The sequence below is a fragment of the Parus major genome, chromosome 2 (assembly GCF_001522545.3).
Source record: "Parus major isolate Abel chromosome 2, Parus_major1.1, whole genome shotgun sequence".
Lineage (NCBI taxonomy): Eukaryota > Metazoa > Chordata > Aves > Passeriformes > Paridae > Parus > Parus major.
Window position 1 is genome coordinate 114,702,395 of NC_031769.1, and position 19,504 is coordinate 114,721,898.

The following is a 19,504-nucleotide window of genomic DNA, read 5'->3' on the forward strand; positions in this document are numbered from 1 at the left end:
TGGTCCTTTTGCAGGTATAACTTCCTCATTAAGGGAAGTGTAGGGATTGGCACTCACTAATCCACTTCTCCCTGGTGGCAAATGGGAGGACCTGGGGGAATGGTATGAAGCTGTGTCAGCGGAGGTTTGGTTTGGATATTAGGAAAAAGGTTTTTCTCCAGAAGTGGTTGGGCACTGGAACAGGCTCTCCGGAGAAGTGGTCATAGCCCCAAGCCTGACAGAGAAGCATTTGGATGTTTTCAGGGACATGATGTGACTCTTGAGGTGTCCTGCACAGGGCCAGGTGTTGGACTTTGATGATCCTTGTGGGTCTCTTCCAACCCCGGATATGCTATGATTCTGTGATTCATTGTTAAAAAGCATTTGTATTGTCCTTACAAGTAATGGAATGGCGCTCACAAGATGTTCATCAGACAGGTGGACATTCCTGTCATTTGTATTTACCTGATCCTTAAGTGCTGCAGAGCAGGCAGGAGAGAAATGTTTCTTGGCCTGCAAGTCTTAAGCTTATTCTAATGAAAAAACTCACCCCAAACATACTGCCCTTCTCTCTATAGTTTTCTCCCTTCCTTAGACTAAAGTAAACTTTTTTATTATAAATTACAAGAAGACAAAGTGTACTTTTTCTGAATTCAGATAAAGAATAGTTTATTAGAGGTTTGGCAAATAAAAAAAAAGTATTGCTTCTGACTTAACATATACACCTTGTATTTTTAGTTTTTTAATAGTATGTATTTATCAAGTAAACATACAATATAATATTTTATTACTCATCACCTTATATTTTTTACATTTATAGCCTGTTAAATAAGTTCTCCTGTAATTCTTGGGTGTTATAAGGGATGGGGGGAAAAAAAAGTACCAGAATAGAAACGCTCTGGCTGTTGTGGTGTGTAATGCTATTACTGCTACTCTTACTTGCAGCAGTGAAAGCACAGATGGAACTTTTTCAGTTGTCTGTGGTCAGAAGAACCAGGGCACGCACCACGTATGCTTGTCTTTGATTTTCTCTGTAGTCATGCCGTTTGCTGCATGTCACTGAGATTTAAATTTGATAACAGAAATATTATTGATATGAGTAGATATGATCTATTTAAGTTCTCAATTAAGGAAAATGGTTCTCTGAGCAACTTTAGTCTTATGTAGAAACAAAAAAGTTTAGAGGACATTTATCACTTTTATCACTGTGGGCAGGCCCTAAGTGCTTAATGTATCAAGTCAGCCAGGTCTGTTCTGTTGCATTTTCTTTTTCTGGGTAGGGAACAGGGTGTGTAGTGGAAATCCTAGTTGGTACCAGAGCATCATAAACTGTAGTGATGACAATATGATGTAGGAACAGGTTACCCTTCATAGAGGATGGATGGATGGATCTCCATGCATTTGACGTTCAGTAGCTGAATGGAGACAATTCTGCTGGTGGAGGGGGGAGGCTGCATGTGTAGGGCACTACAGTTTTGTCTCTCCCATCAGGACCTTGGATTTCAAAGCATGTCTGTGCCCAAGAGAAGGAGGGTGCTTGCATTTGACTGTTTTGGAGGAACTGCTCAGCTTTCACAGCAGCAAAGGGGCTGTGGGGAACATGGAGGCAAGCCCAAGAGCAACAATTTAGCCTGTATATATCCTAAAATGTTAGGTTAGTCTTTTATAATGCTAATTTATTTATTAATAGCAGTTTAATTGTTACTGTTGTGGTTGAGTATGTGCAGATGTTTCCTCCCCTATATTCCCCCTTTACTGGAGAAGTTGAAGTATTGTGCTAGATTCTCTGGAAACTCTTTCATCCTGGCACATTCTTACTTTATTGTGTGACTTCCCTGTCTTGCCTGGTGATGAGCAGCCATTGCCTTAACTTAGAGGGGTTGCAAAAGACTGTTGGTAAATCTCCTGGATATTCTCTAATCCAGGAGATTCTCTAGTAAGCACTAGGTATCTTGATAGCTGTGCCTGGGAATAACTTCACAGACATAACTTCACAAAGAGAATTACACACATTTTTAAATACAGATGTTACATGGCAGAATCAAAGAACTGTTAAGGTTGAAAAAGACCTTTAAGATCCTTAAGTCTGACCATCAACAACTTCTGTGGTAAAACATGTTGGCATGTTCTGTCATGTCTTCTGCTTGATAGTGGAGTGCACACAAAGTGAAGTTTCCTTTTACTGTGCCCATGCATGGAGGGCAGGCTTGAGATGGACAAGCTGTCAACATGAACAATAAGCTTTTACCAGTAGAATTCAGTAGTTCTAATTGTCTAAATAGTAAAACTAATTGTCCCACCCTTTCTATGTGTCTCCGCAGCTCGAGCTAGTAAAAACTTGCCAGAAATCATGAGTCTTCAACCAGTCTACACAGTGGTGATGGAGAGTAGAGAGTCAGGCTGCTGTTGTGTAATATTGAGGACCTGCCCTGCTTGCATTAGGGGTAACCTTATACTGCTAAGTCAGTCTATATTGCAATATAATCTCTAGCAACAAAGTATTAATAAAACGTTTGTTGACCATCCCATCACCAGTTACATACAATCTTTTTGGTAGCTGTCATGATGTCTTACATGTAGAGACAGTTTAGAGCATGCATGCTTCATTGCTGTAAGGGTGGCAATTGCCTGACCAGCACTGATTCTGATCAATTCTGATCAATGGACAGCAACCTAGGAGCTCTCTTATGGGACAAGTTAGTTGTTTCCTGAGCTGTGAACAAACTGTCAGCACTCATTGCACTGGCTGATATTCCATAGGCTCAGTAATGTGTCTCACTTTTTCTGTGAGCACAAAACAATGTATATGATTATGTCAAATTATAATGGCATGTTTGCTTTTTGGATGGCCACATTAGTATCACTTGTCTTTTGTAATCTGTGTTTCTTCACAGAGTACATGACCAGTAAATAAATAATTCTATTATTGTGGCTGTGCTGAGACTCAATTAAGAAACTCTATTTTGCATAGCATGTTTTTATTCCTCCAAATACTGTAATTGGGTGATATTTTCAGCTCCACCAAATCAGAAATTGTAGTAGTTTTACAGTAGTAGTGGAGGGCACTAAGATTAGTTTTAATCACTTCCACTCCACTGTTAGGATGCTGTTGGCATCAGAATTATGTATTTGTTTTTGTTCAAAGTTTTAAAAAAAACTTGGAATCAGCAAGTTATAACTTGTTTATAATTGTACTGTTTTTAACAGGTTAGCAGTAGCAGAGCAGAATGACATAGAATAGTCTTATTTATTCTGTTTTCTCCAAAGACTCAAATAAGAAATAAAATGGTATTGCAGGAGCACTTTGTTAAGACATGAACTTTTTTCATGCACAGTAGTTTTGTCTTCCTGGAAAGGCATTAATTGAACGTCTGTTTTCTATACACTTTCATCTGTGTTCTGAAGAGGTATGTCAAGACGTTTAGATTCCTTTCAGGCCTATTTGCAAAATAGGCTTGCATTCTCATGTGATGTGATGTCTTTCCTTTTCCTGCAGAGATCACTGACAGTGCTTGTTGGTTTATAAATCCCAGTTGTCACTTTGGAACTATAATTTTCTTAAGAGGGTTTCTGAATTACTGAGAGACGAGTTGTTTCTAAACAGAATCATATATCCTAAAATATTATAAGTTGAATATTAAGTATTTTCATATAGTACAGTAAAAGAAGCAAACACATCTTCAAGGTAGTAGTTTCATGGAAAAGGGAAGGTATCCTCATTCACAGTAAAGGAAAAGAAGCTGATTGGTAAAACATATTTTTGGAACAATTATAGGTGTGAATGTAGTCTTGAGGATGTTTCTGGACTTCACCTTCTATAGAAAAAAATACTGTACAGCTTTTGCTGAAGGTAGGTGCTAGCATTTGGCTGGAGTTTTGGAGATGGTATTGATTCCTGTTTACTCTGGAGTTTTTACAGCTATGTAGTTTTTTTACAGCTAGTTTTTACACTCTGCATGTGGACAATGTCAGGAAAATATTTATGGATGTCTAGAAAGGGTGACACAGGCTTCAAACTGAGGGGGCACTAAGAGAGGCCTAATGCTGAAAGTATTCATGAGACAAGTTGAGAATTGCAGGGACAAAGCATTGTATGATATGATGCAGAAACTTTCCAAATTAGTCAAGATGAGTAGTTCATTCTAAATAATCCAGAGGGGGTATGAATCCTGTGATTAACCTTTGAAAGGAAGAATCATGGAGCAATTTGGTTATGTGATAGCTTTTAACATCTTTTGGGCTGTCCCATCAGGAAGGATACAAATTCAAAATGAGTGATCTCTGTGGCACTAGGTAGAGCTGCTGCTGGAAGTATGCTGTAGTCTGTCTTCTGTGTTCAAAGAATTTGCACAGGTTGCTGTTTTATCTTCTCCAAAGTGAAGGTGATAATTGAAGAGGCTTGCAGTTGAGAATATTCTGCAATGATATACCTAAAGTGAAATTATCCATTGGGTGAAGATCATACCAAAGAGGTTTGTATTTTGAAGTCAGTGGGGACTGACTGAGCACTTGCTTTACTGTTAGACAACTTAGTAAACCAACATTCAAGACAATTTAAATGAAGTGTTGTTGATGTTTTAGATCTTTATTTAAATATGGGAAAGACCATGGAATCTTTGTTTAAATATGAAAAAGAGCAAATAATACCCACAATGAAAATGGAAGTCTAGTCATGGTAAAAAGGGGTTTTTTTTTTAATTGTTTGTTGTTTGGTGCTGATGTTTAAATTTCACAAAGTTAGCTGAGTCACATCACATACTTTGCTGCTCTTGCTTCATACTTTGTAAAGCTCAATATTGGCTCAAGTTGCTGCTCTGTTAGGGAAGTGACACTCAGCTGCTTTCAGTGCAGTTCAGATTGTGGTTCAGTCCTTGTTCAAGCAACAGAAAGACTCTCCTCCTTAACCTCCCTCCCTGCCACTCACCCTCACTGGATTAATCTTACATTTTGTCCATCTTGCTACTTCATGTAACAGGCCTGGTTTGAGATATCTCTCTGTGCTTTTGGCTGGGGAGAGTGAGTTTACACGTTGAAAGTGTAAGCAGCTGTGAAACACAGGCAAATTGGTTTTAATTTTTCAAGTCTTGGTACCTGTTTGGAAGCTGAAAAATAGGTTTGAATTCCAGCAATTTCACAGTGTAGAAACAGACCATTCTATTTCTCTAGTAGTATTTTCATTTATTATTTCCTTGGGTGTTGTTGGGCTCTTACTGACAATGCTGTGTAGCCTGTTGTGCCACAAATTGTTTTAACACTTCGGAGTTCTTGAAGAATCTCTTGTTTTTCTCTAATAAGCTGTGATTTTTAGGAGTGTCCTGCATTGTGATATTGCATGTTAATAGCATTGATTAACTGTCGAGCAGTGGGAACTGATGAGAAAATGTCCATTGTAAAATTAAATGGAATTACTGAAGACTGTGCCATGCTGCTGGTTAGGGAGGTGACTAGCCCCAGTAGTCGCTGGTAGGAGTATTAATGTGAGCTCCAGGTTTTTTCACATGATTAAAACAGGCCATCTGTTCTTTGTTAAATGTTTACAAAAACAGCTTTTCTCTAAAAGATTTAAAGAGATGTGGGTCTAGTAAACACACCAATATTTTTGAGCACCTTTTTCACCTTATTTCAAATAATACCAAAAATAATTCTGCTGCAATATCAAATAGGATGAATATCTATTTGTGTTTAATCTCCACTGGTTTCTTTCCCATGGAAGATTAAATTCTGTACTAACATACTAAATTATGGCTTTGTTACTACTAAAAGCAGCAGGAGAAGCAATTTCTGTGAAGTATGCAGATAATTTTTTTCAATCTTTTGATAAAAAACTTGTAATATACATTTTTTTTTTTAATTCTATAAATGGAAAACAGGGTTCTTTCATTAGAAATTGTGACCCTGTAACTAGAGCTAATCCTTTCTAGATTTAAAGAAGTGGAACTATTTGAAATAATTCTCTGTGGTAGGCTTAATCTAATATTTATTGTGAAAGCCTGTTGTTCTTCCTTTTCTCCCCACTTAAGAAAGAGCAGACAACTGGTTTGGAGTAAGAAAATGCATCTTTCAAGCTGCTTCCAGTCTCTTCTCAGTAGATTTGTGCTGCTCCTACACAGCTTCACACTAGGGAGCAATGTGGGGTTGTCAGTTAGGGATAAACGGTTTTAGCATATTGCAGAAGTACAGCCACAGACTTCCCAGAAAAATGAAAGTATTCACAGCTATTCCTTTGAAAGAGTGCTACAATTTAGAAAATAATGTATAAGTGAATTACAAAATGTGCCAAACTGCAGGGGGAGTGGTGTGTGGCAAAAGTAATATATTTTCAAGTAACAGCAAATACAACCTACAAAACCTAATTAGGGCAGAATTGTCTTTTTGTAGCTTCAATGTCCCAGAGATTCTGAGTGATATGAACCAAAATCATAGTATTATTATGCTTGGTAATGCACATAACTTGATCCTTTAAATAAAAGGCAGTAAGTTTAAGGTTTTTCAGTATTTATTTCAGGCATAATGTTTTAGTCTAATGTACAGTCTTCAGTTGTTTTAGAGCCTGAGAATGACTCTCATTGTTAAGAATCTGAAATTTCACAGGTACTACAGTACGGAAACAATCACTGCCATTCTCAGGGCCTTACCTTCTGCCCAGATCTGACACTGAAACTGCAAATGTCAAGTCATGAAGGGCTGACACTGATATTCTGGAGATTTGGAAAGCTTTGCTTTCAGATTTCCTTATGACTCTGCTGAAAGTTGTTGTTCAGACTTAAACAAAATCAACCTATTAGTGTTACAAAAGCAGCAAGGATTCATTGTTTTGAATATTGAAGCATTTATAAAATATAGTATTGATTTCAGTGATGGTCATACCACTAATGAAATTGCAATGTTGAAAATTTTGTAAAATTAAATTTACATGGCGCTACTGGATTTCTTGTGGTTTTTAATACTTGTTGGTTTGGCTGTTTCATATGCATAAGAAGAAGAAAAATAAAACTACTGATTTTGACCTGTTCTAGAAAGTTGTGCCTTATACATAAGGTATAGGTATTCTAGGTATTTGTAAAAGTCTCTCTTATTATGGCAAACTAATAATGTAGTGCCAAATTCAAGGAACTTGCTCGATGCAAAATTTACAAATAATGGAAAGAAAACCCTGGAGTTCTTATATGTTACATATAGCAGGTGAGCAGTATTTTAAAACAGGATTGGAGATGGTAGAGGACAGCTCTGTGAAAAAACTGGTGAAACTTGCGCTTGAAATTTCTGCAAAATGTAGGATGCATGAGACATGAAATAGCAGATAATGCAGAAATATATTGACTGTTTTGCAAAAATACAGGTTAAAAGTACTGCTCTGAAAACTCAGGGATAAGAAGTACTTATAGATGATCTCGGTAATCTTCCTGTATTTTCCTAGAAATAATGGTTAGTACAAGCACTTAACAGTGTGAGGTACAGAGAAGACAGTTTTATTCTGTGTCATATAACAAATCTGAGACACTTCATTCAGTCAACCAAATTCACAACCAATCAGAACATTTTGAAAGATCTCCATTTTATGTGATGTGTAATTGGACTGCAGAACTCATTGTTACTTCTGACTTTCTGGGATAGTGTTTTCTACAAAGATACCCAGTTTTTGTGAACTTTCCAGCATGGAGCTGTACATGCCTGTGGTGACTGCAGATTTCTAGAGCAGGTGTTGATTCATACTTCATGATGACTAACAACATGAGGGGGTCTTGAGGGTGGGGCTGATTGATACAGTGCTAATGCAGTGAGTGCATTGGGTTTTCATTAGAGCTGGATTTCCACTGCAACTTAGACATGGTTGCACAAAAAGGGATCTTAATAAACATGTGAAGGACAGAAACATGCAGAAGTCACCCTTGGAAGTTTTTAGCTAAGCCAAGAGTCCCAGACCATCAGTCTGTCACTCGCCTTCCCTCTTGTTCTGCCTGTTCCATGGAGACCTGCAGTGTGTAGCATGTACCATTCAGACCTCTCCCAGACAGCAGAAGAAGTTGTTATCTTAACTTCCTGACAGCCTTGTTCCTTTTGCTTCTGAGTATGTTAGTGTGTTCAGTGCACAGTGGATTTGGTACTGTAAAGAAATGGCAGAAGTAGTTAGGACTCCACTGGTTCAGTTTGTTTATATTGAGAAAATAATATTTATGTATTTGGAAATATACACATGCATTCACTGCTCATCAAGAATTTTGTTTCCTAAATCTTAAGTGCATTTCTATTTAGATCTAGGTGGCTGAAGTAGATATATCTATGTGTGCCCATCAGTTCTTCTTATGCTCAGGGATTGGTTTTGTAGCCATTCATTTGTGCACTTGCCACTTGTCAGTAAGTGCCATTTGAAAAAAAATGGAGAAAGGGAAATGCAAAGAATATTACAATTACACTGGCACTGCTTTCCACAGAAGTAAAATTCTTATTAGTTATAAACTTTTCTAATCCACAATTCAACAGATAAAACATATCAAATGGCTGTCCTTTGACACCATGATTAATGGGGAACTCATCCACCTAGAACCATCCTGACTTAATTTTTAGGGAACAGAAAAAGAGGTGAAACAGAGAGAGAAAGAGGGTAAGTAAAATGATCTGACCATATATGTGAGTGCAAGAAAGGCATCAGTATGTTGTCATGCTATTAGTTTTCTTCTAGAAGAGTAATCCTGTCATCCTGCATTTATAACCATCACAGGCAGGGAGAAGCAGGTCAGAGCTTTGATATGCTGCAAAGTCATGGTAGAGCCTAGATATCTTTTGGCTGCAGACTCATGGATCTTTGTGTAAAACAGAACTCTTGTGGTGAAAATGGTTGCCAATATATGCAATATATTTTATTCTAGGCATTTGTGTAATTATACATAGGTTTTCCTCTAGCTTGTAAGTTTGGTGTAAACCTGATATGCTATAGAGACTTTGAAATAGGATGTTTTGCAGGTTTGTAAGCACTTACTGTAGCTCTGTCCAATCTGGAGCAGGAACAAATCTGTTTCGAGTACAAGATGGAAGGAGTTGATCTTGCACAGAAAATGTAACTTTGTATTACATTTTCAAGTGGCTTAATCCTTCACTTGCTGATCAAAATACCTCCTGTCACAGATAAACCAATGTAAATTGCCTTAATTAATTTTTTATTAATATAGGCTGTGAATACACTTTCATTCTCCTTCAAATGTCTTGAAACAAACTTTAACAATTTTCTCCTCAAAGAACAAAATTTCAGTGTGGCTGAATAGTTTTTATTAAGTTAATCATTCTACTAACAACTATTTTGAAATGTCTGAAACATCAATTGCTTTTAGTTTGCAGTGACTTGTTGAAGACTAAATATTTTCTATATTTCCACTTTATACAAGCTTTAGAATAATTTTACCATTGATATATCAAGAATCTCTGTTTATTTTGCTACTGTTCTGACTGAAAAAAGCTTTGTTCTTTATGGTTTTACTGCACAGTGTTTCAGATATTCTGACTCTTGTTAACAGGTTAATCTTGTGCTTAATATTTTCTCCCTCTGTTGCCTTGTGCTCCAAAAGAGCAAAGTTTTAGAAATCAAAGTTGCAGATCTACAATTTTTATTTCTATTTATCTCTCTCAGCATTCTCCGTCGGAACCCTTTTTAGAGAAACCAGTGCCGGATATGACTCAGGTTAGTGGACCGAATACCCAGCTAGTGAAAAGCGATGATTATCTGCCGTCAATTGAGCCGCAGCCACAGCAAAAGAAAAAGAAAAAGAAAAATAATCACATTGCTGCAGAAGGTCCCAGTAAAGGTTTTGGTAAGGAAGACTTTCCTGGGGGACTTGACAGCCAGAATCTAAGCAGAAACTCAGTGGATTGCTCCCAAGAAGATAAGAAGAAAAAGAAAAAGCCCAAGGCAAAAAAAGAACCGAAAGATCCTAAAGAACCCAAGGAAAAGAAGGAACCCAAGACCCCCAAAGTCCCTAAGACCCCTAAAGAGCCAAAGGAAAAGAAAGCAAAAAATACTACGCCAAAACCCAAGACCAGCAAAAAGGCTAGGTAAGTCAGGAAACTTGTATATGCAATAAGAGAAAAACAGTGTGTTTGTGGGATTTCTAGAGCATCTGTGCTAAATGGCGTGGGTGGAGAGGAAATCTTGTTTTGTCGTTTGCCTTCTACCATCTACAACATCATGTTTTTGAGAAGCTTGGGCACATTTCTCTTGTTTGACTTTCCTGTTTATGGCTTCACAGTTATTTTAAGCAAGCTGGAAAGGCAGAAGGTTAGTTTTTCCTTTCAAGGCAGAAAAGTCTCTGGATGTGTTAGATTTCAAAAACAAACTCTTTCTCTTCTAGTGTTCATCTGTCCCTGTGTGTGGTTTTTGTGTTGAGAAATTAAACTGCTTCAACATTAATGTACGGTTTCAGAGATGAAGGCTCAGATTAAAATGGTTTGATAATGTTTTTCCCTAAATAAAGAGTTAGGTACTTCACATTGTTGTATGCTGTACAACCCTTACAGGCATTGTTTTATACTAACACAACTCATGGTCTCTAAGCTCTGCTGTTAAAAAGACATTTTTATATGGATATTGATATGTCCTTATCATAGGGATGATATTCATTTTCCTGTTCTACATAAAGACAATTTTCCTAGCAGAAAATCTTTGGGGATAGACCAGATGGTTCAACCATGTTTCTTAACTGGGTTTCTTAACTTGCCATTCAGTGTCGTGTACCTTTATCAGGATAGGCTTAAAACGTTACAGAGTAGTATGAGAAAGAATAAACCATCATTACACATGAGTAAATATGTCATAGGTAATAACACAGATTCTTTCCTTGTCCCTCAAGTCCCTAAACACCGTGGTTATAAATGCCTACTTGGAAGAAAACTGAGACCACAACGACATAAAAGCTCAATATTTTTTTTTATTTCATTTGTACCTAGAATTTCTTACAACTGTTCTGAATTTGTTCCAAACATCTGAATCTGTTTTTCAGGATGTGGCCAGAGTTATAAAATATAACTTCCAGATGGAAGCACAGCCAGACTTGGTTAATCCAAATCAGTTTGCAAAATCCATTTGTATTAGGGTTTAAAAATTGCATTTAATGAACCATCTTTGCATATATTCTACAAGACTTACTATTTATTGGTTAGGTTTGATACAGCTCTATAACTAATGAGGATGGACAGTAAAATGTTACTTGTTGCTCTAGCAAGACAGAAAAGTTTCTATACTAGCAGAGATGATGTTTCCTGAAGAATTTATAAGCACTGGCTTATAAAATCAAGTGTTGTTGTGTACAGATTATATTAACTGATCAGTAAATTACAGTTGATTAACCTATCCCTATTACAGCATTTACTTTGGCTGTGTACCAGACTGTCCTAAGGATTTGGTTTACATACACAGTAGCAATTCACAGCTTAGAAAATCTCTAAAATTATATATCAGCCAGTATGTCTTTTTGAAATTAAAGTACTGTATCAGCTAAAATAGCCTTTTCATAGGATCACAAAATGGTTGAGATTGAAAGTGGGATTGAGGATTGAAAGGGACCCCTGGAGATCATGTAGTTCAAACGCCTTGCTAAAGCAGGCTCACCTATAACAGATTACATGGGGTCCATCCAGGCAGGTTTTTAATATCTCCAGGGAAGGAGACTTCACAGCCTCTGTGGGTAGTTTGTTCCAGTGCTCTGTCACCCTGAATGTAGTTTTTCTTTTTAGACAGATGGAACTTGCTGTGTTTCAGTTTGTACCCACTGTCCCATGTCCTGTCACCTCTGAGCACCTCTGTGGGCACCTCTGAGCAGTGTCTGGCCCCATTGTCTCCACACCCATCCTTAAGATATGTGTTGATAGGATCTCTTCCTAGTCATCTCCAGGCTAAACAGGCACAGCTTGCTCAGCCTTTTCTCTAGAGGTGCTCCAGTTCCCTGGACTCACAGGTTTAAAGGCTGACCAGGCTACATGATAAATATTATTGAGCATTTCCCAGATTTTTGCTGTCAAAAAGTAAAAAACCTTTTACTGAAGGACTTTTCAATTGACTACATTGAAGCCGTATTTGATAAATCATGTTTAGAAGGAGTCTGCCTCAAAAACACCTATGGCTGATGGTCTGGACATCAGAGCTCAGAACTGGTCTGTCCTGTCCACTCAATCCTAATACCTCTATGAGCATCTTCTCTGAATCTTGGGACATACAGTGCAGATTAAAGGAGCAGTGTTTCTTCTGAAGGAGCAAAACACTACTTTCTTAATTGTGTTTGGAGGAGACTCATTATCTTCTTTCCCATGCAATGATTCTTGTCCCTGTCTGGCTTGGTGACTTACAGTATTCTAGTAAGTACAAAGCCCTGTTGTTTTACCTGTGAGAGAAACATGTTTGAAGCAACAGCAAGAGTGCATTCGGTGTTTCTTATGCTTACTCAGGGGTGTGGAGAAAGTCCTATTTTTGCCATATTGGGCTTGTGTCTCGTTACCAAATGCTGTCTTGAAAACAAGGTTGTTCTCATTTTGTGGTCTTGTCAGCTTCAGTATCAAGCTTCTTTGAAGAACCCAGAGACTGTGTGGGGATTTTATGCTGCCAAAGAATTTTAAATTGGTGAAAGAAATTTGCTTACTTTGGCAATATCATAGACTGGGGAACCTGTCCAGTGACAGATCACTGAATCAAGTTTTTAAATAAATCAACAGTCCAAATGTTTAATCATATAAGCCACAGTATTTCAGCAGCACTAACTCCGGAAAGGAAATATTACAGTAGCTGAGATGAGTGAGATTAATGCAAGTTAATACAGATTATGGACGATTATGTAGAAGTAAAATATTTTGATAAAGGTAGTATCTGGCATGTCTTTACTGCTGCTGCTTATATTGCTCAGTATTTTGCTTCTAAGCATTGAAAGGAGTAGTGTTGTTTAGAAATCTAAAAGTGCTGTGTGTAACTAATGGTCCTCATTCCTGAGTAAGATGATCAGCTTCAACAGAAGAGTTCTGCATGTAAACTTAATATAAAATTAACTTAAATAAAGTTAGTTATTTATTGAAGAGCAATATATTTAATAGAGCACAATGGGTACTTAATAGTTAAGTTTGACACAGGCTATATTATTATATATAGACATCCATGAGTATATCTCATACACATGGATGGAAAAAATCTGATTTTCATTATCTTAACCATTTTGAAATTTAATCTAGCTCATAACCCTGTTATTTTAGTTCCAATTTCAACTAAAAGTATAATCCTTTTATGTAACAAATAAAAACAAAACCCTAGAAACTTTATCTGTTATCTTTGGTGCAAGTTGTGGCAAAACAAGCAGCCTGCCTCGCTGAAATGCACCTTCATGAGAGGGACAAGTCAGATTGGAAATGGAAGAACCTGATTAATTTAAGGTGGTTTGAATTGTGATGGGATCTGAAATAGAAAGATAGTGCCCAAATAGGCTGCTAGTATGTTACACTGCAGAGCAAAAGGAAGATCACACATTAATACTGTACTAATACACTTTAAATGGATATTAGCCCAATCCTACCAATACTGAAAGACATATATAGTGGTGGCTAAAAATAATAACATTGGTAAAACAAATCTCTTGTAGACCAAGCTAGTCAAGTTTGAAAGCAAAATGTAGGTTAACCTAGGATCACAAGTGAAGAGTTTTCATTAAATTGGGTGGGTGCTGAGTATTATGTGGGCTCCTAAACATTATGAAGCCAGCTTCAGGCACAGGCAAGCAGGCAGATTTTTCCAAAAGTAGAGGGACAGGGAAAGGCAAGTAATCCTACTGAATTGCAAAGTCATGGCTCAGATGTCTGCTCCTCCTGTGCCTGTCCCTGGAGGAGATGAGGACCACCTGTTTGAGAAGATCACGCTGCAGCACAGCTGATATCTCTCCTGCCACTTCCTATGAAACCCTAGGGAGTGGCCACCGATTATTGTGGCAGGAGCAGTAACTATTTGCAAGGGCCAAATGGCAGCTATTTGCAGGAGCTCTTGCCTCCTCCCATCTCCTCAAAGCAGTGTGCTGTGCTTCACAGGGCCGCTCAGATCTGCTTCCTCCCCTCCTTGTGGCAGGGAAAACTTCATCTTCCCCACACACTGAGCAGCAGCCTGGGCCACAGCGTAGGGCAAGTGGGTTGTTGCTTACAAGGGGAGTGCTAAACATGAACATAATTAAAGTTTTTAGAGGGAGGTGGAGAAGGGTTTTTTTGGCGCAAGGTTTGGCTGTTTGTTGTATCGGAAAGGAGATGGCTCCTGGCCACGGAAGTGGGAAGAGGCTGCTGCGTGGGGGAGCAGTGCGGACAGCAGGACACAGCACCCTGGGGAGCTGGAGGACAGGAAGAGAGGTCCCGAGGCAGTGGTGGTAGTTTCCACTCCCAAGGTCAGATCATCCTGAGCAAGGCAGGAAAAGGCTGCCTTTGGGAGAGAACAGGAAATCGTGTGAGATTTCTATGCATGTGTCAGCTGAGGCTGTTCCTGTTCACACCTGTCCTCATCTCCCTTTTGAACCAGCCCAGCTGCCTGATATTTACCTTTGCTTGTGCTGCAGGGCAGGCAGGCCTTGTAGGCCTCACTATTACCAAAGCTTTTTAGTAATTTGGCTGACTTTTCAGGCTGGAATAAACCTTGTCTATTGTTTTTCCTACTTTTGTGATATGTAAGAACTGATTTTAAAAAAGTTTTGATTACACTAGGGGCTTTTAAAAATAATTGTTTTCTTTGGGTAAGGCAGTTAAGCATAAGTCTCACATTTCTGACATTTTGAGAAGGTTAGATTGTTTTTCAATGTTTTTTATGCTTCACAGTGAATTTGTAAAGTTTGTCTAAACTAGGTCCAATTGTGACTCTGTTACAGGACAATGTTTCCAAATGGTAAAATAAAAATCAGTAATGCATCTGACTTTAGATCGTAGAATTATAGAAAAAAACATCCAAGTAATGATAATTGTCGTAAATTATAGTAATAAACAGATCTATCAGTTACACAGATCAGGTGAAGTAGTTACACAGGGTAAACATAAGAACTAATTCCCCTCTTAATCTTGGAAAGCATGTCATGATTTTTGGGTCATTTTTGAGTCAGATGGTTTACCCCTGTAAGTTTCTGTAGCTTCATCTAGCTCTCCTGGGGGCTGCTGAGCTGACAGAAATCTCCTTGTTGGAGTTTGGATATCTTTCTTAAATTGTAAATCAAGCTCTGTTTTCAGTTGCCCTACTTACTGTTTTCCTATTCAACTACTTTTTCTTCATGTTATTTGCTTGTTTGACCTTCTGCAGGTTGTCTTCTTACTGATCCCCTTTGGTCAGTATGGTATGCAGACCTTAGGGGTAAGAGGATGAAACCAGAAAGTGATATTGGACAGTGAAATTGTAAAACATCTAGTCTGAAATGTCTGTATTTCTATCACTTGAATTGAGGGACAAATTTAACTGATAGTTTTTAAATACTTCATAGTTTTGTGTGTGGCAAATACTGCTCCAGTTTGTCCTAGATTTATAGTGTTTTTTTGGGATTGGACATTAACCTTGTCACTAGTGGGCTTTGGCTAAATTTTGCATTCAAGCATGTATAAAAACATATATGAGAGATAGTTATCTAAATATGTATTTTACAGTTTACCTTCCTTGTTGCCAGACTTGAAAAGTACTAATCATGTGCCCCCAGTGCTGAGCACTGACAGGGAGACCTAATGGCAGAGTCTCTGAGAACAATCTCTAAGTACCTGCCTGTTCTTCATGTGGAAGGGTAATTCTGTTCCAGGCTAATGCTGTTCCTGGATGGCCTGAGTGTGATCTGCTGGAAAGTGCAAAGGCTGAGTCAAAAGTGGGTACATTTAATTGTCAGGAACAAATCACACTGGCTCGGTGGGAAGATGAAGAATAGCTGCTGACAATGTAAGGAAGCTGATGTTTTCACTGGCCAGATGAAGCTCCTGCGAGTGTGATGCACTGGGAAGCAGTGTGTCCCTGTGTTTAGAAGGGTGGTGCTGTTCTTCTATTTCTACTTCACCTTTTTTTTTTTTCCTCCCTTTCTTTCAAAGAAGTTGTAGCTGTGCATTTAAAAAGAGTAATTCTGTTGCTGAATTTAGAACTTAAAATTCCCACTGGAGCTGCACACGGGCTTTGTTCTCCCCAGCTTGGTGGCTCTTTCACGTGTGTGTCTATAACTGGTCTGGAAAGGGAAGCGGTTTGAAACTTCGTCCGAATCGCTTAGACCGCGTCTCCGTTGCCGAGAGTGCCTGTGTACACTGAGGCGCACGGCTCGGGGGTAGATACAGGTCATGAAGCAGTCATGGCTCGGAGAGAGAAAGGTCTCTCGGAGGCCAGAAGGGAACCCGTGTCGGGGCGGACCTGCCCGCAGCGCCGGGCTCTTTGTCTGCGCCCGGCCGGCCGGGAGCGCAGCGCGGTCGGTGGGTCGGCGGGCCCTCGTTAGCGCTGCCCGGCCTTTCAGCAGGCTGGTGTTTTATCCCGCCTAGCCCACGCTATTCTTCCCGGCTTTAAGCCTGTTATTCACAGGCGGCCGTGCACCGGGGGCACGACACGACGGCTGAGCTTTAATTGCGCGCCCCGCTCCGATTTACGGGGGTCGGGGGGAAAAGCGCCGCGCTGTCAGCCCGCTTCACCTGGCGGCGATGTTCACCTTCCATTTAAACAAGTTGGAGCAAGGCGTAAAGCGGGTCTTTTTTTGTTTGTTTTGTTTTGTTTCTGTTTGGTGTTTGGTTTTCAGGCGGTGTTTTTGGAAGCGGTTCGGCGGTGATTTGCTGAAAGCCGGTGTGTTGTGTGTGCGGCGGGGGTTCCCGTGCCGCGGCCGCGCAGGTGCCGGGAGCGGGCGGGCGCTGATTGAGGGAAGCAGATGGCAGCGCTCGGTGGCCGCCGGCCAGCGGAGCAGGTGCTGGTCACGTGGCCGCGGGTTGCCGGGGCGACGCCAGCGCTCTCGGCGTGCGGATGAAAAGGCGAAGGGGGCCCCGCTTCAGCTGCGGCTTTTTGTGCCATTGGTGGCAGCCAGAGCGGAAACAAGCGCCGGCGGGGAGGGAGGGGAGCCCGCCGGGCACGGAGCGAGGGAGGGAGGGACGCGCGCTGCCCGGCCCCGCCGCCTCTCGGGGCTCGCCCTCTGCCCGCGCTCCTCCCGCCGTGCCAAACTCTGCCCCCGCTGTGCCCGCGCTCTTTCCGCCGTGTCCAGCTCTTTCCCCCACCCGCTCCTTTCCGTTTTCATTTATTTTTTTAAAATTCACACAGTTTAAGGTGGGCTTTTTTTGAGCTGCGTCGAGTCCTATTACTTTAACAGGATTGTTAGGGTTGGAAGGCATCTCTGGAGATCATCTCATCCAAGCCCCCTGCCAAGGCAGGGTCACTTAGAGCAGGTGACACAGGAAGGTGTCCAGGTGGGTTTGAATGTCTCCAGGGAGGACGGCCTCCCTGGGCAGTTCCAGTGCTCTGCCACCCTCAGTGTAAGGAAGTTCTTCCTCATGCTGAGGCAGAACTTCTGTTTTTGTTTCTGGCCATTGCTCCTTGTCCTGTCACTGGCACAACTGAAGAGAGCCTGACACCATCCTCTTGATACCTACTATTGAGATACTTATGTGCATTAATGAATCGCGGAATTGTTAGGAATGGAAGTGACCTCTGTAGATCATCTCGTCTCAGTCTTTAAATAGGCCCAGCTCCCACAGTCTCTCCTTGTAAGAGAGATGCTCCAGACCCCTATTCATCATTGTGTCCCTCTTCATTATCCTATCCACTAGCTCCTTGTCTTTGTTTCACTGAGGAGTCCAGAACTGGACAGAGTATTCCAGATATGGCCTCACTAAGGCTGAGTAGAGAAAATTTTGCAATAATACAAATCCATGTTCAAAACTCACAATCTTTTCATGTGTAAATGGTTCTTTTTTGTGTTTTTAAACTTGGAAATCAGTGTTAGTTTAAGCATAGGCTGCAAGGAGAAAATAACACTGTAGCTGAGTTGTCACAGTCCTGAAGAGACATGTGACTGTACTGGAAAATTTTAAATTACAGCTCCAAAACACACTGTTGGTGGGCTGATGTGCTGATCAAAATGAACAAACTTAAAGCTGATGTTTAAATGTGAAATTACAAATGTGAGGATCACGAAGAAAAAACAAACCACGGGCAGTTTCCCAGGTATGAAATTAAAGTGATGACAATGTAGAAGCCATGTAAAAGCGCTTATATAGCGCTTGCTGATCTGTGCTTGCCGTGTGTCAGGTACCAGCACACAGCTCTGCTCTGCTGTCAGCCTCTTGACTTCCCTTAGCAAACTCCTCACATTGGTAATGGGCTGCTGGGAGCTGACCACAATAAACTAATAAAATCCTGCCTCAGACTCAAAGGCTAAATGTATAAAAGTAGTATTTTAAAGGCTTTAAAATACTAACTTTACGATTTTTGTTGCCTTTTAAAAATTTCACCCCTGCCATGCTACAGATCATTTCAGTTTCTGATTTGGTGATGGTGTATTTAAAGTTGTATTTTGATACATATGTCTTCACCCATTTCCAAGCCTCTGAGTGCAGCTGGAGACTTGCAGTCCCAGCTCTTCAGATGATGAATGTTTTCATGGGAGAGGAAAGGAAGGAACAACCCTCAAAACATTATTGTCAGTGGATATAGCTTTCTGGTGTTGTGTAGATGCTGAGATACTGGCTGGGTGTTTTTTCCCCCCTTTACAAGCTGCAGTTGCATGCATTGAAGCATGGTATGGTTGCCCTCAGTGCTGACACCAAAATGCGTTTCCTGCTTGGAAATAGCAAGGATTGTAAAAGAAGATGAATTCAGTCCTTTGTTTTGGTAGCACTTACTCTGTTTCTGCTTACCTGGGTTACACGGTTAATATAAGACAAGCATGTGTGTAATTCCTGTTTGTCTTCTCGTGTCAGGTTGTCCAAACACCACTTTCAGAAAGTGCAGGTTCTGAAGAGAGCAGCTCTTCCTTTCCCATCTCATTTTTAGTTTCTTGTTAAGTACACATCGAGTGTCGCTGTCTAAGGTCTTGAAGGAAGGAAGCGAGGTGTCTGTTGTTAAGTTGTGTGTAGTGGTGGCCCATGCATCATTGATTTTGCAGTTACCTTGAAATACTTAAGAAAGGCAGTTGAAAATAATGAAGTCACTCAAAGCAAACATCTCACAGATCAGCTCTTTTTTTTAAAGCACCTCTTGCTTATATTTTTCTACAAATACTGATTAAAAGTACCTCTGTTTCAGTAGCAAGAAGCAAGATTCAGAAGCCAGTGCTGCGAAGAAAAAGGTTAACAAGGGAAAGGAAGGTTCTGAAAACTCAGATTTGGAAAAAACTCCACCACCATCGCCTCATCCTGAAGATGAAGATGATCCAGGGGTTCAGGTAATGCTGAAGTTCATTATAGGCTTTGATGATTTAGAAGCATAAAACAATAGTTCTCATCGTCTTTGTTACAGAGATACAGGTATTTGGATAATTTCTGTGTTGTTTACAGAGAAGGTGAAAAATGAAAAGTACCATGGTGACTATTTTACAAAAACAAG

The 19,504-nt window shown here is 40.0% G+C and overlaps 1 protein-coding gene across 5 annotated transcripts in view; it reads left to right on the plus strand.

Moving 5' to 3' along the window:
- The window catches only part of CHD7 (chromodomain helicase DNA binding protein 7), a 133,207-nt gene that overhangs the window by 63,666 nt on the left and 50,037 nt on the right, over nucleotides 1-19,504 (plus strand). For 4 of the 5 annotated variants that reach the window (XM_015618543.3, XM_015618542.3, XM_015618539.3 and 1 more), the window contains 2 exons: nucleotides 9,602-10,023; nucleotides 19,205-19,343. In XM_015618543.3, coding sequence (XP_015474029.1) covers nucleotides 9,602-10,023; nucleotides 19,205-19,343 — 561 coding nt within the window. The remainder of the gene's footprint in view (nucleotides 1-9,601; nucleotides 10,024-19,204; nucleotides 19,344-19,504) is intronic. The other variant, XM_015618541.3, reaches the window with a different exon arrangement.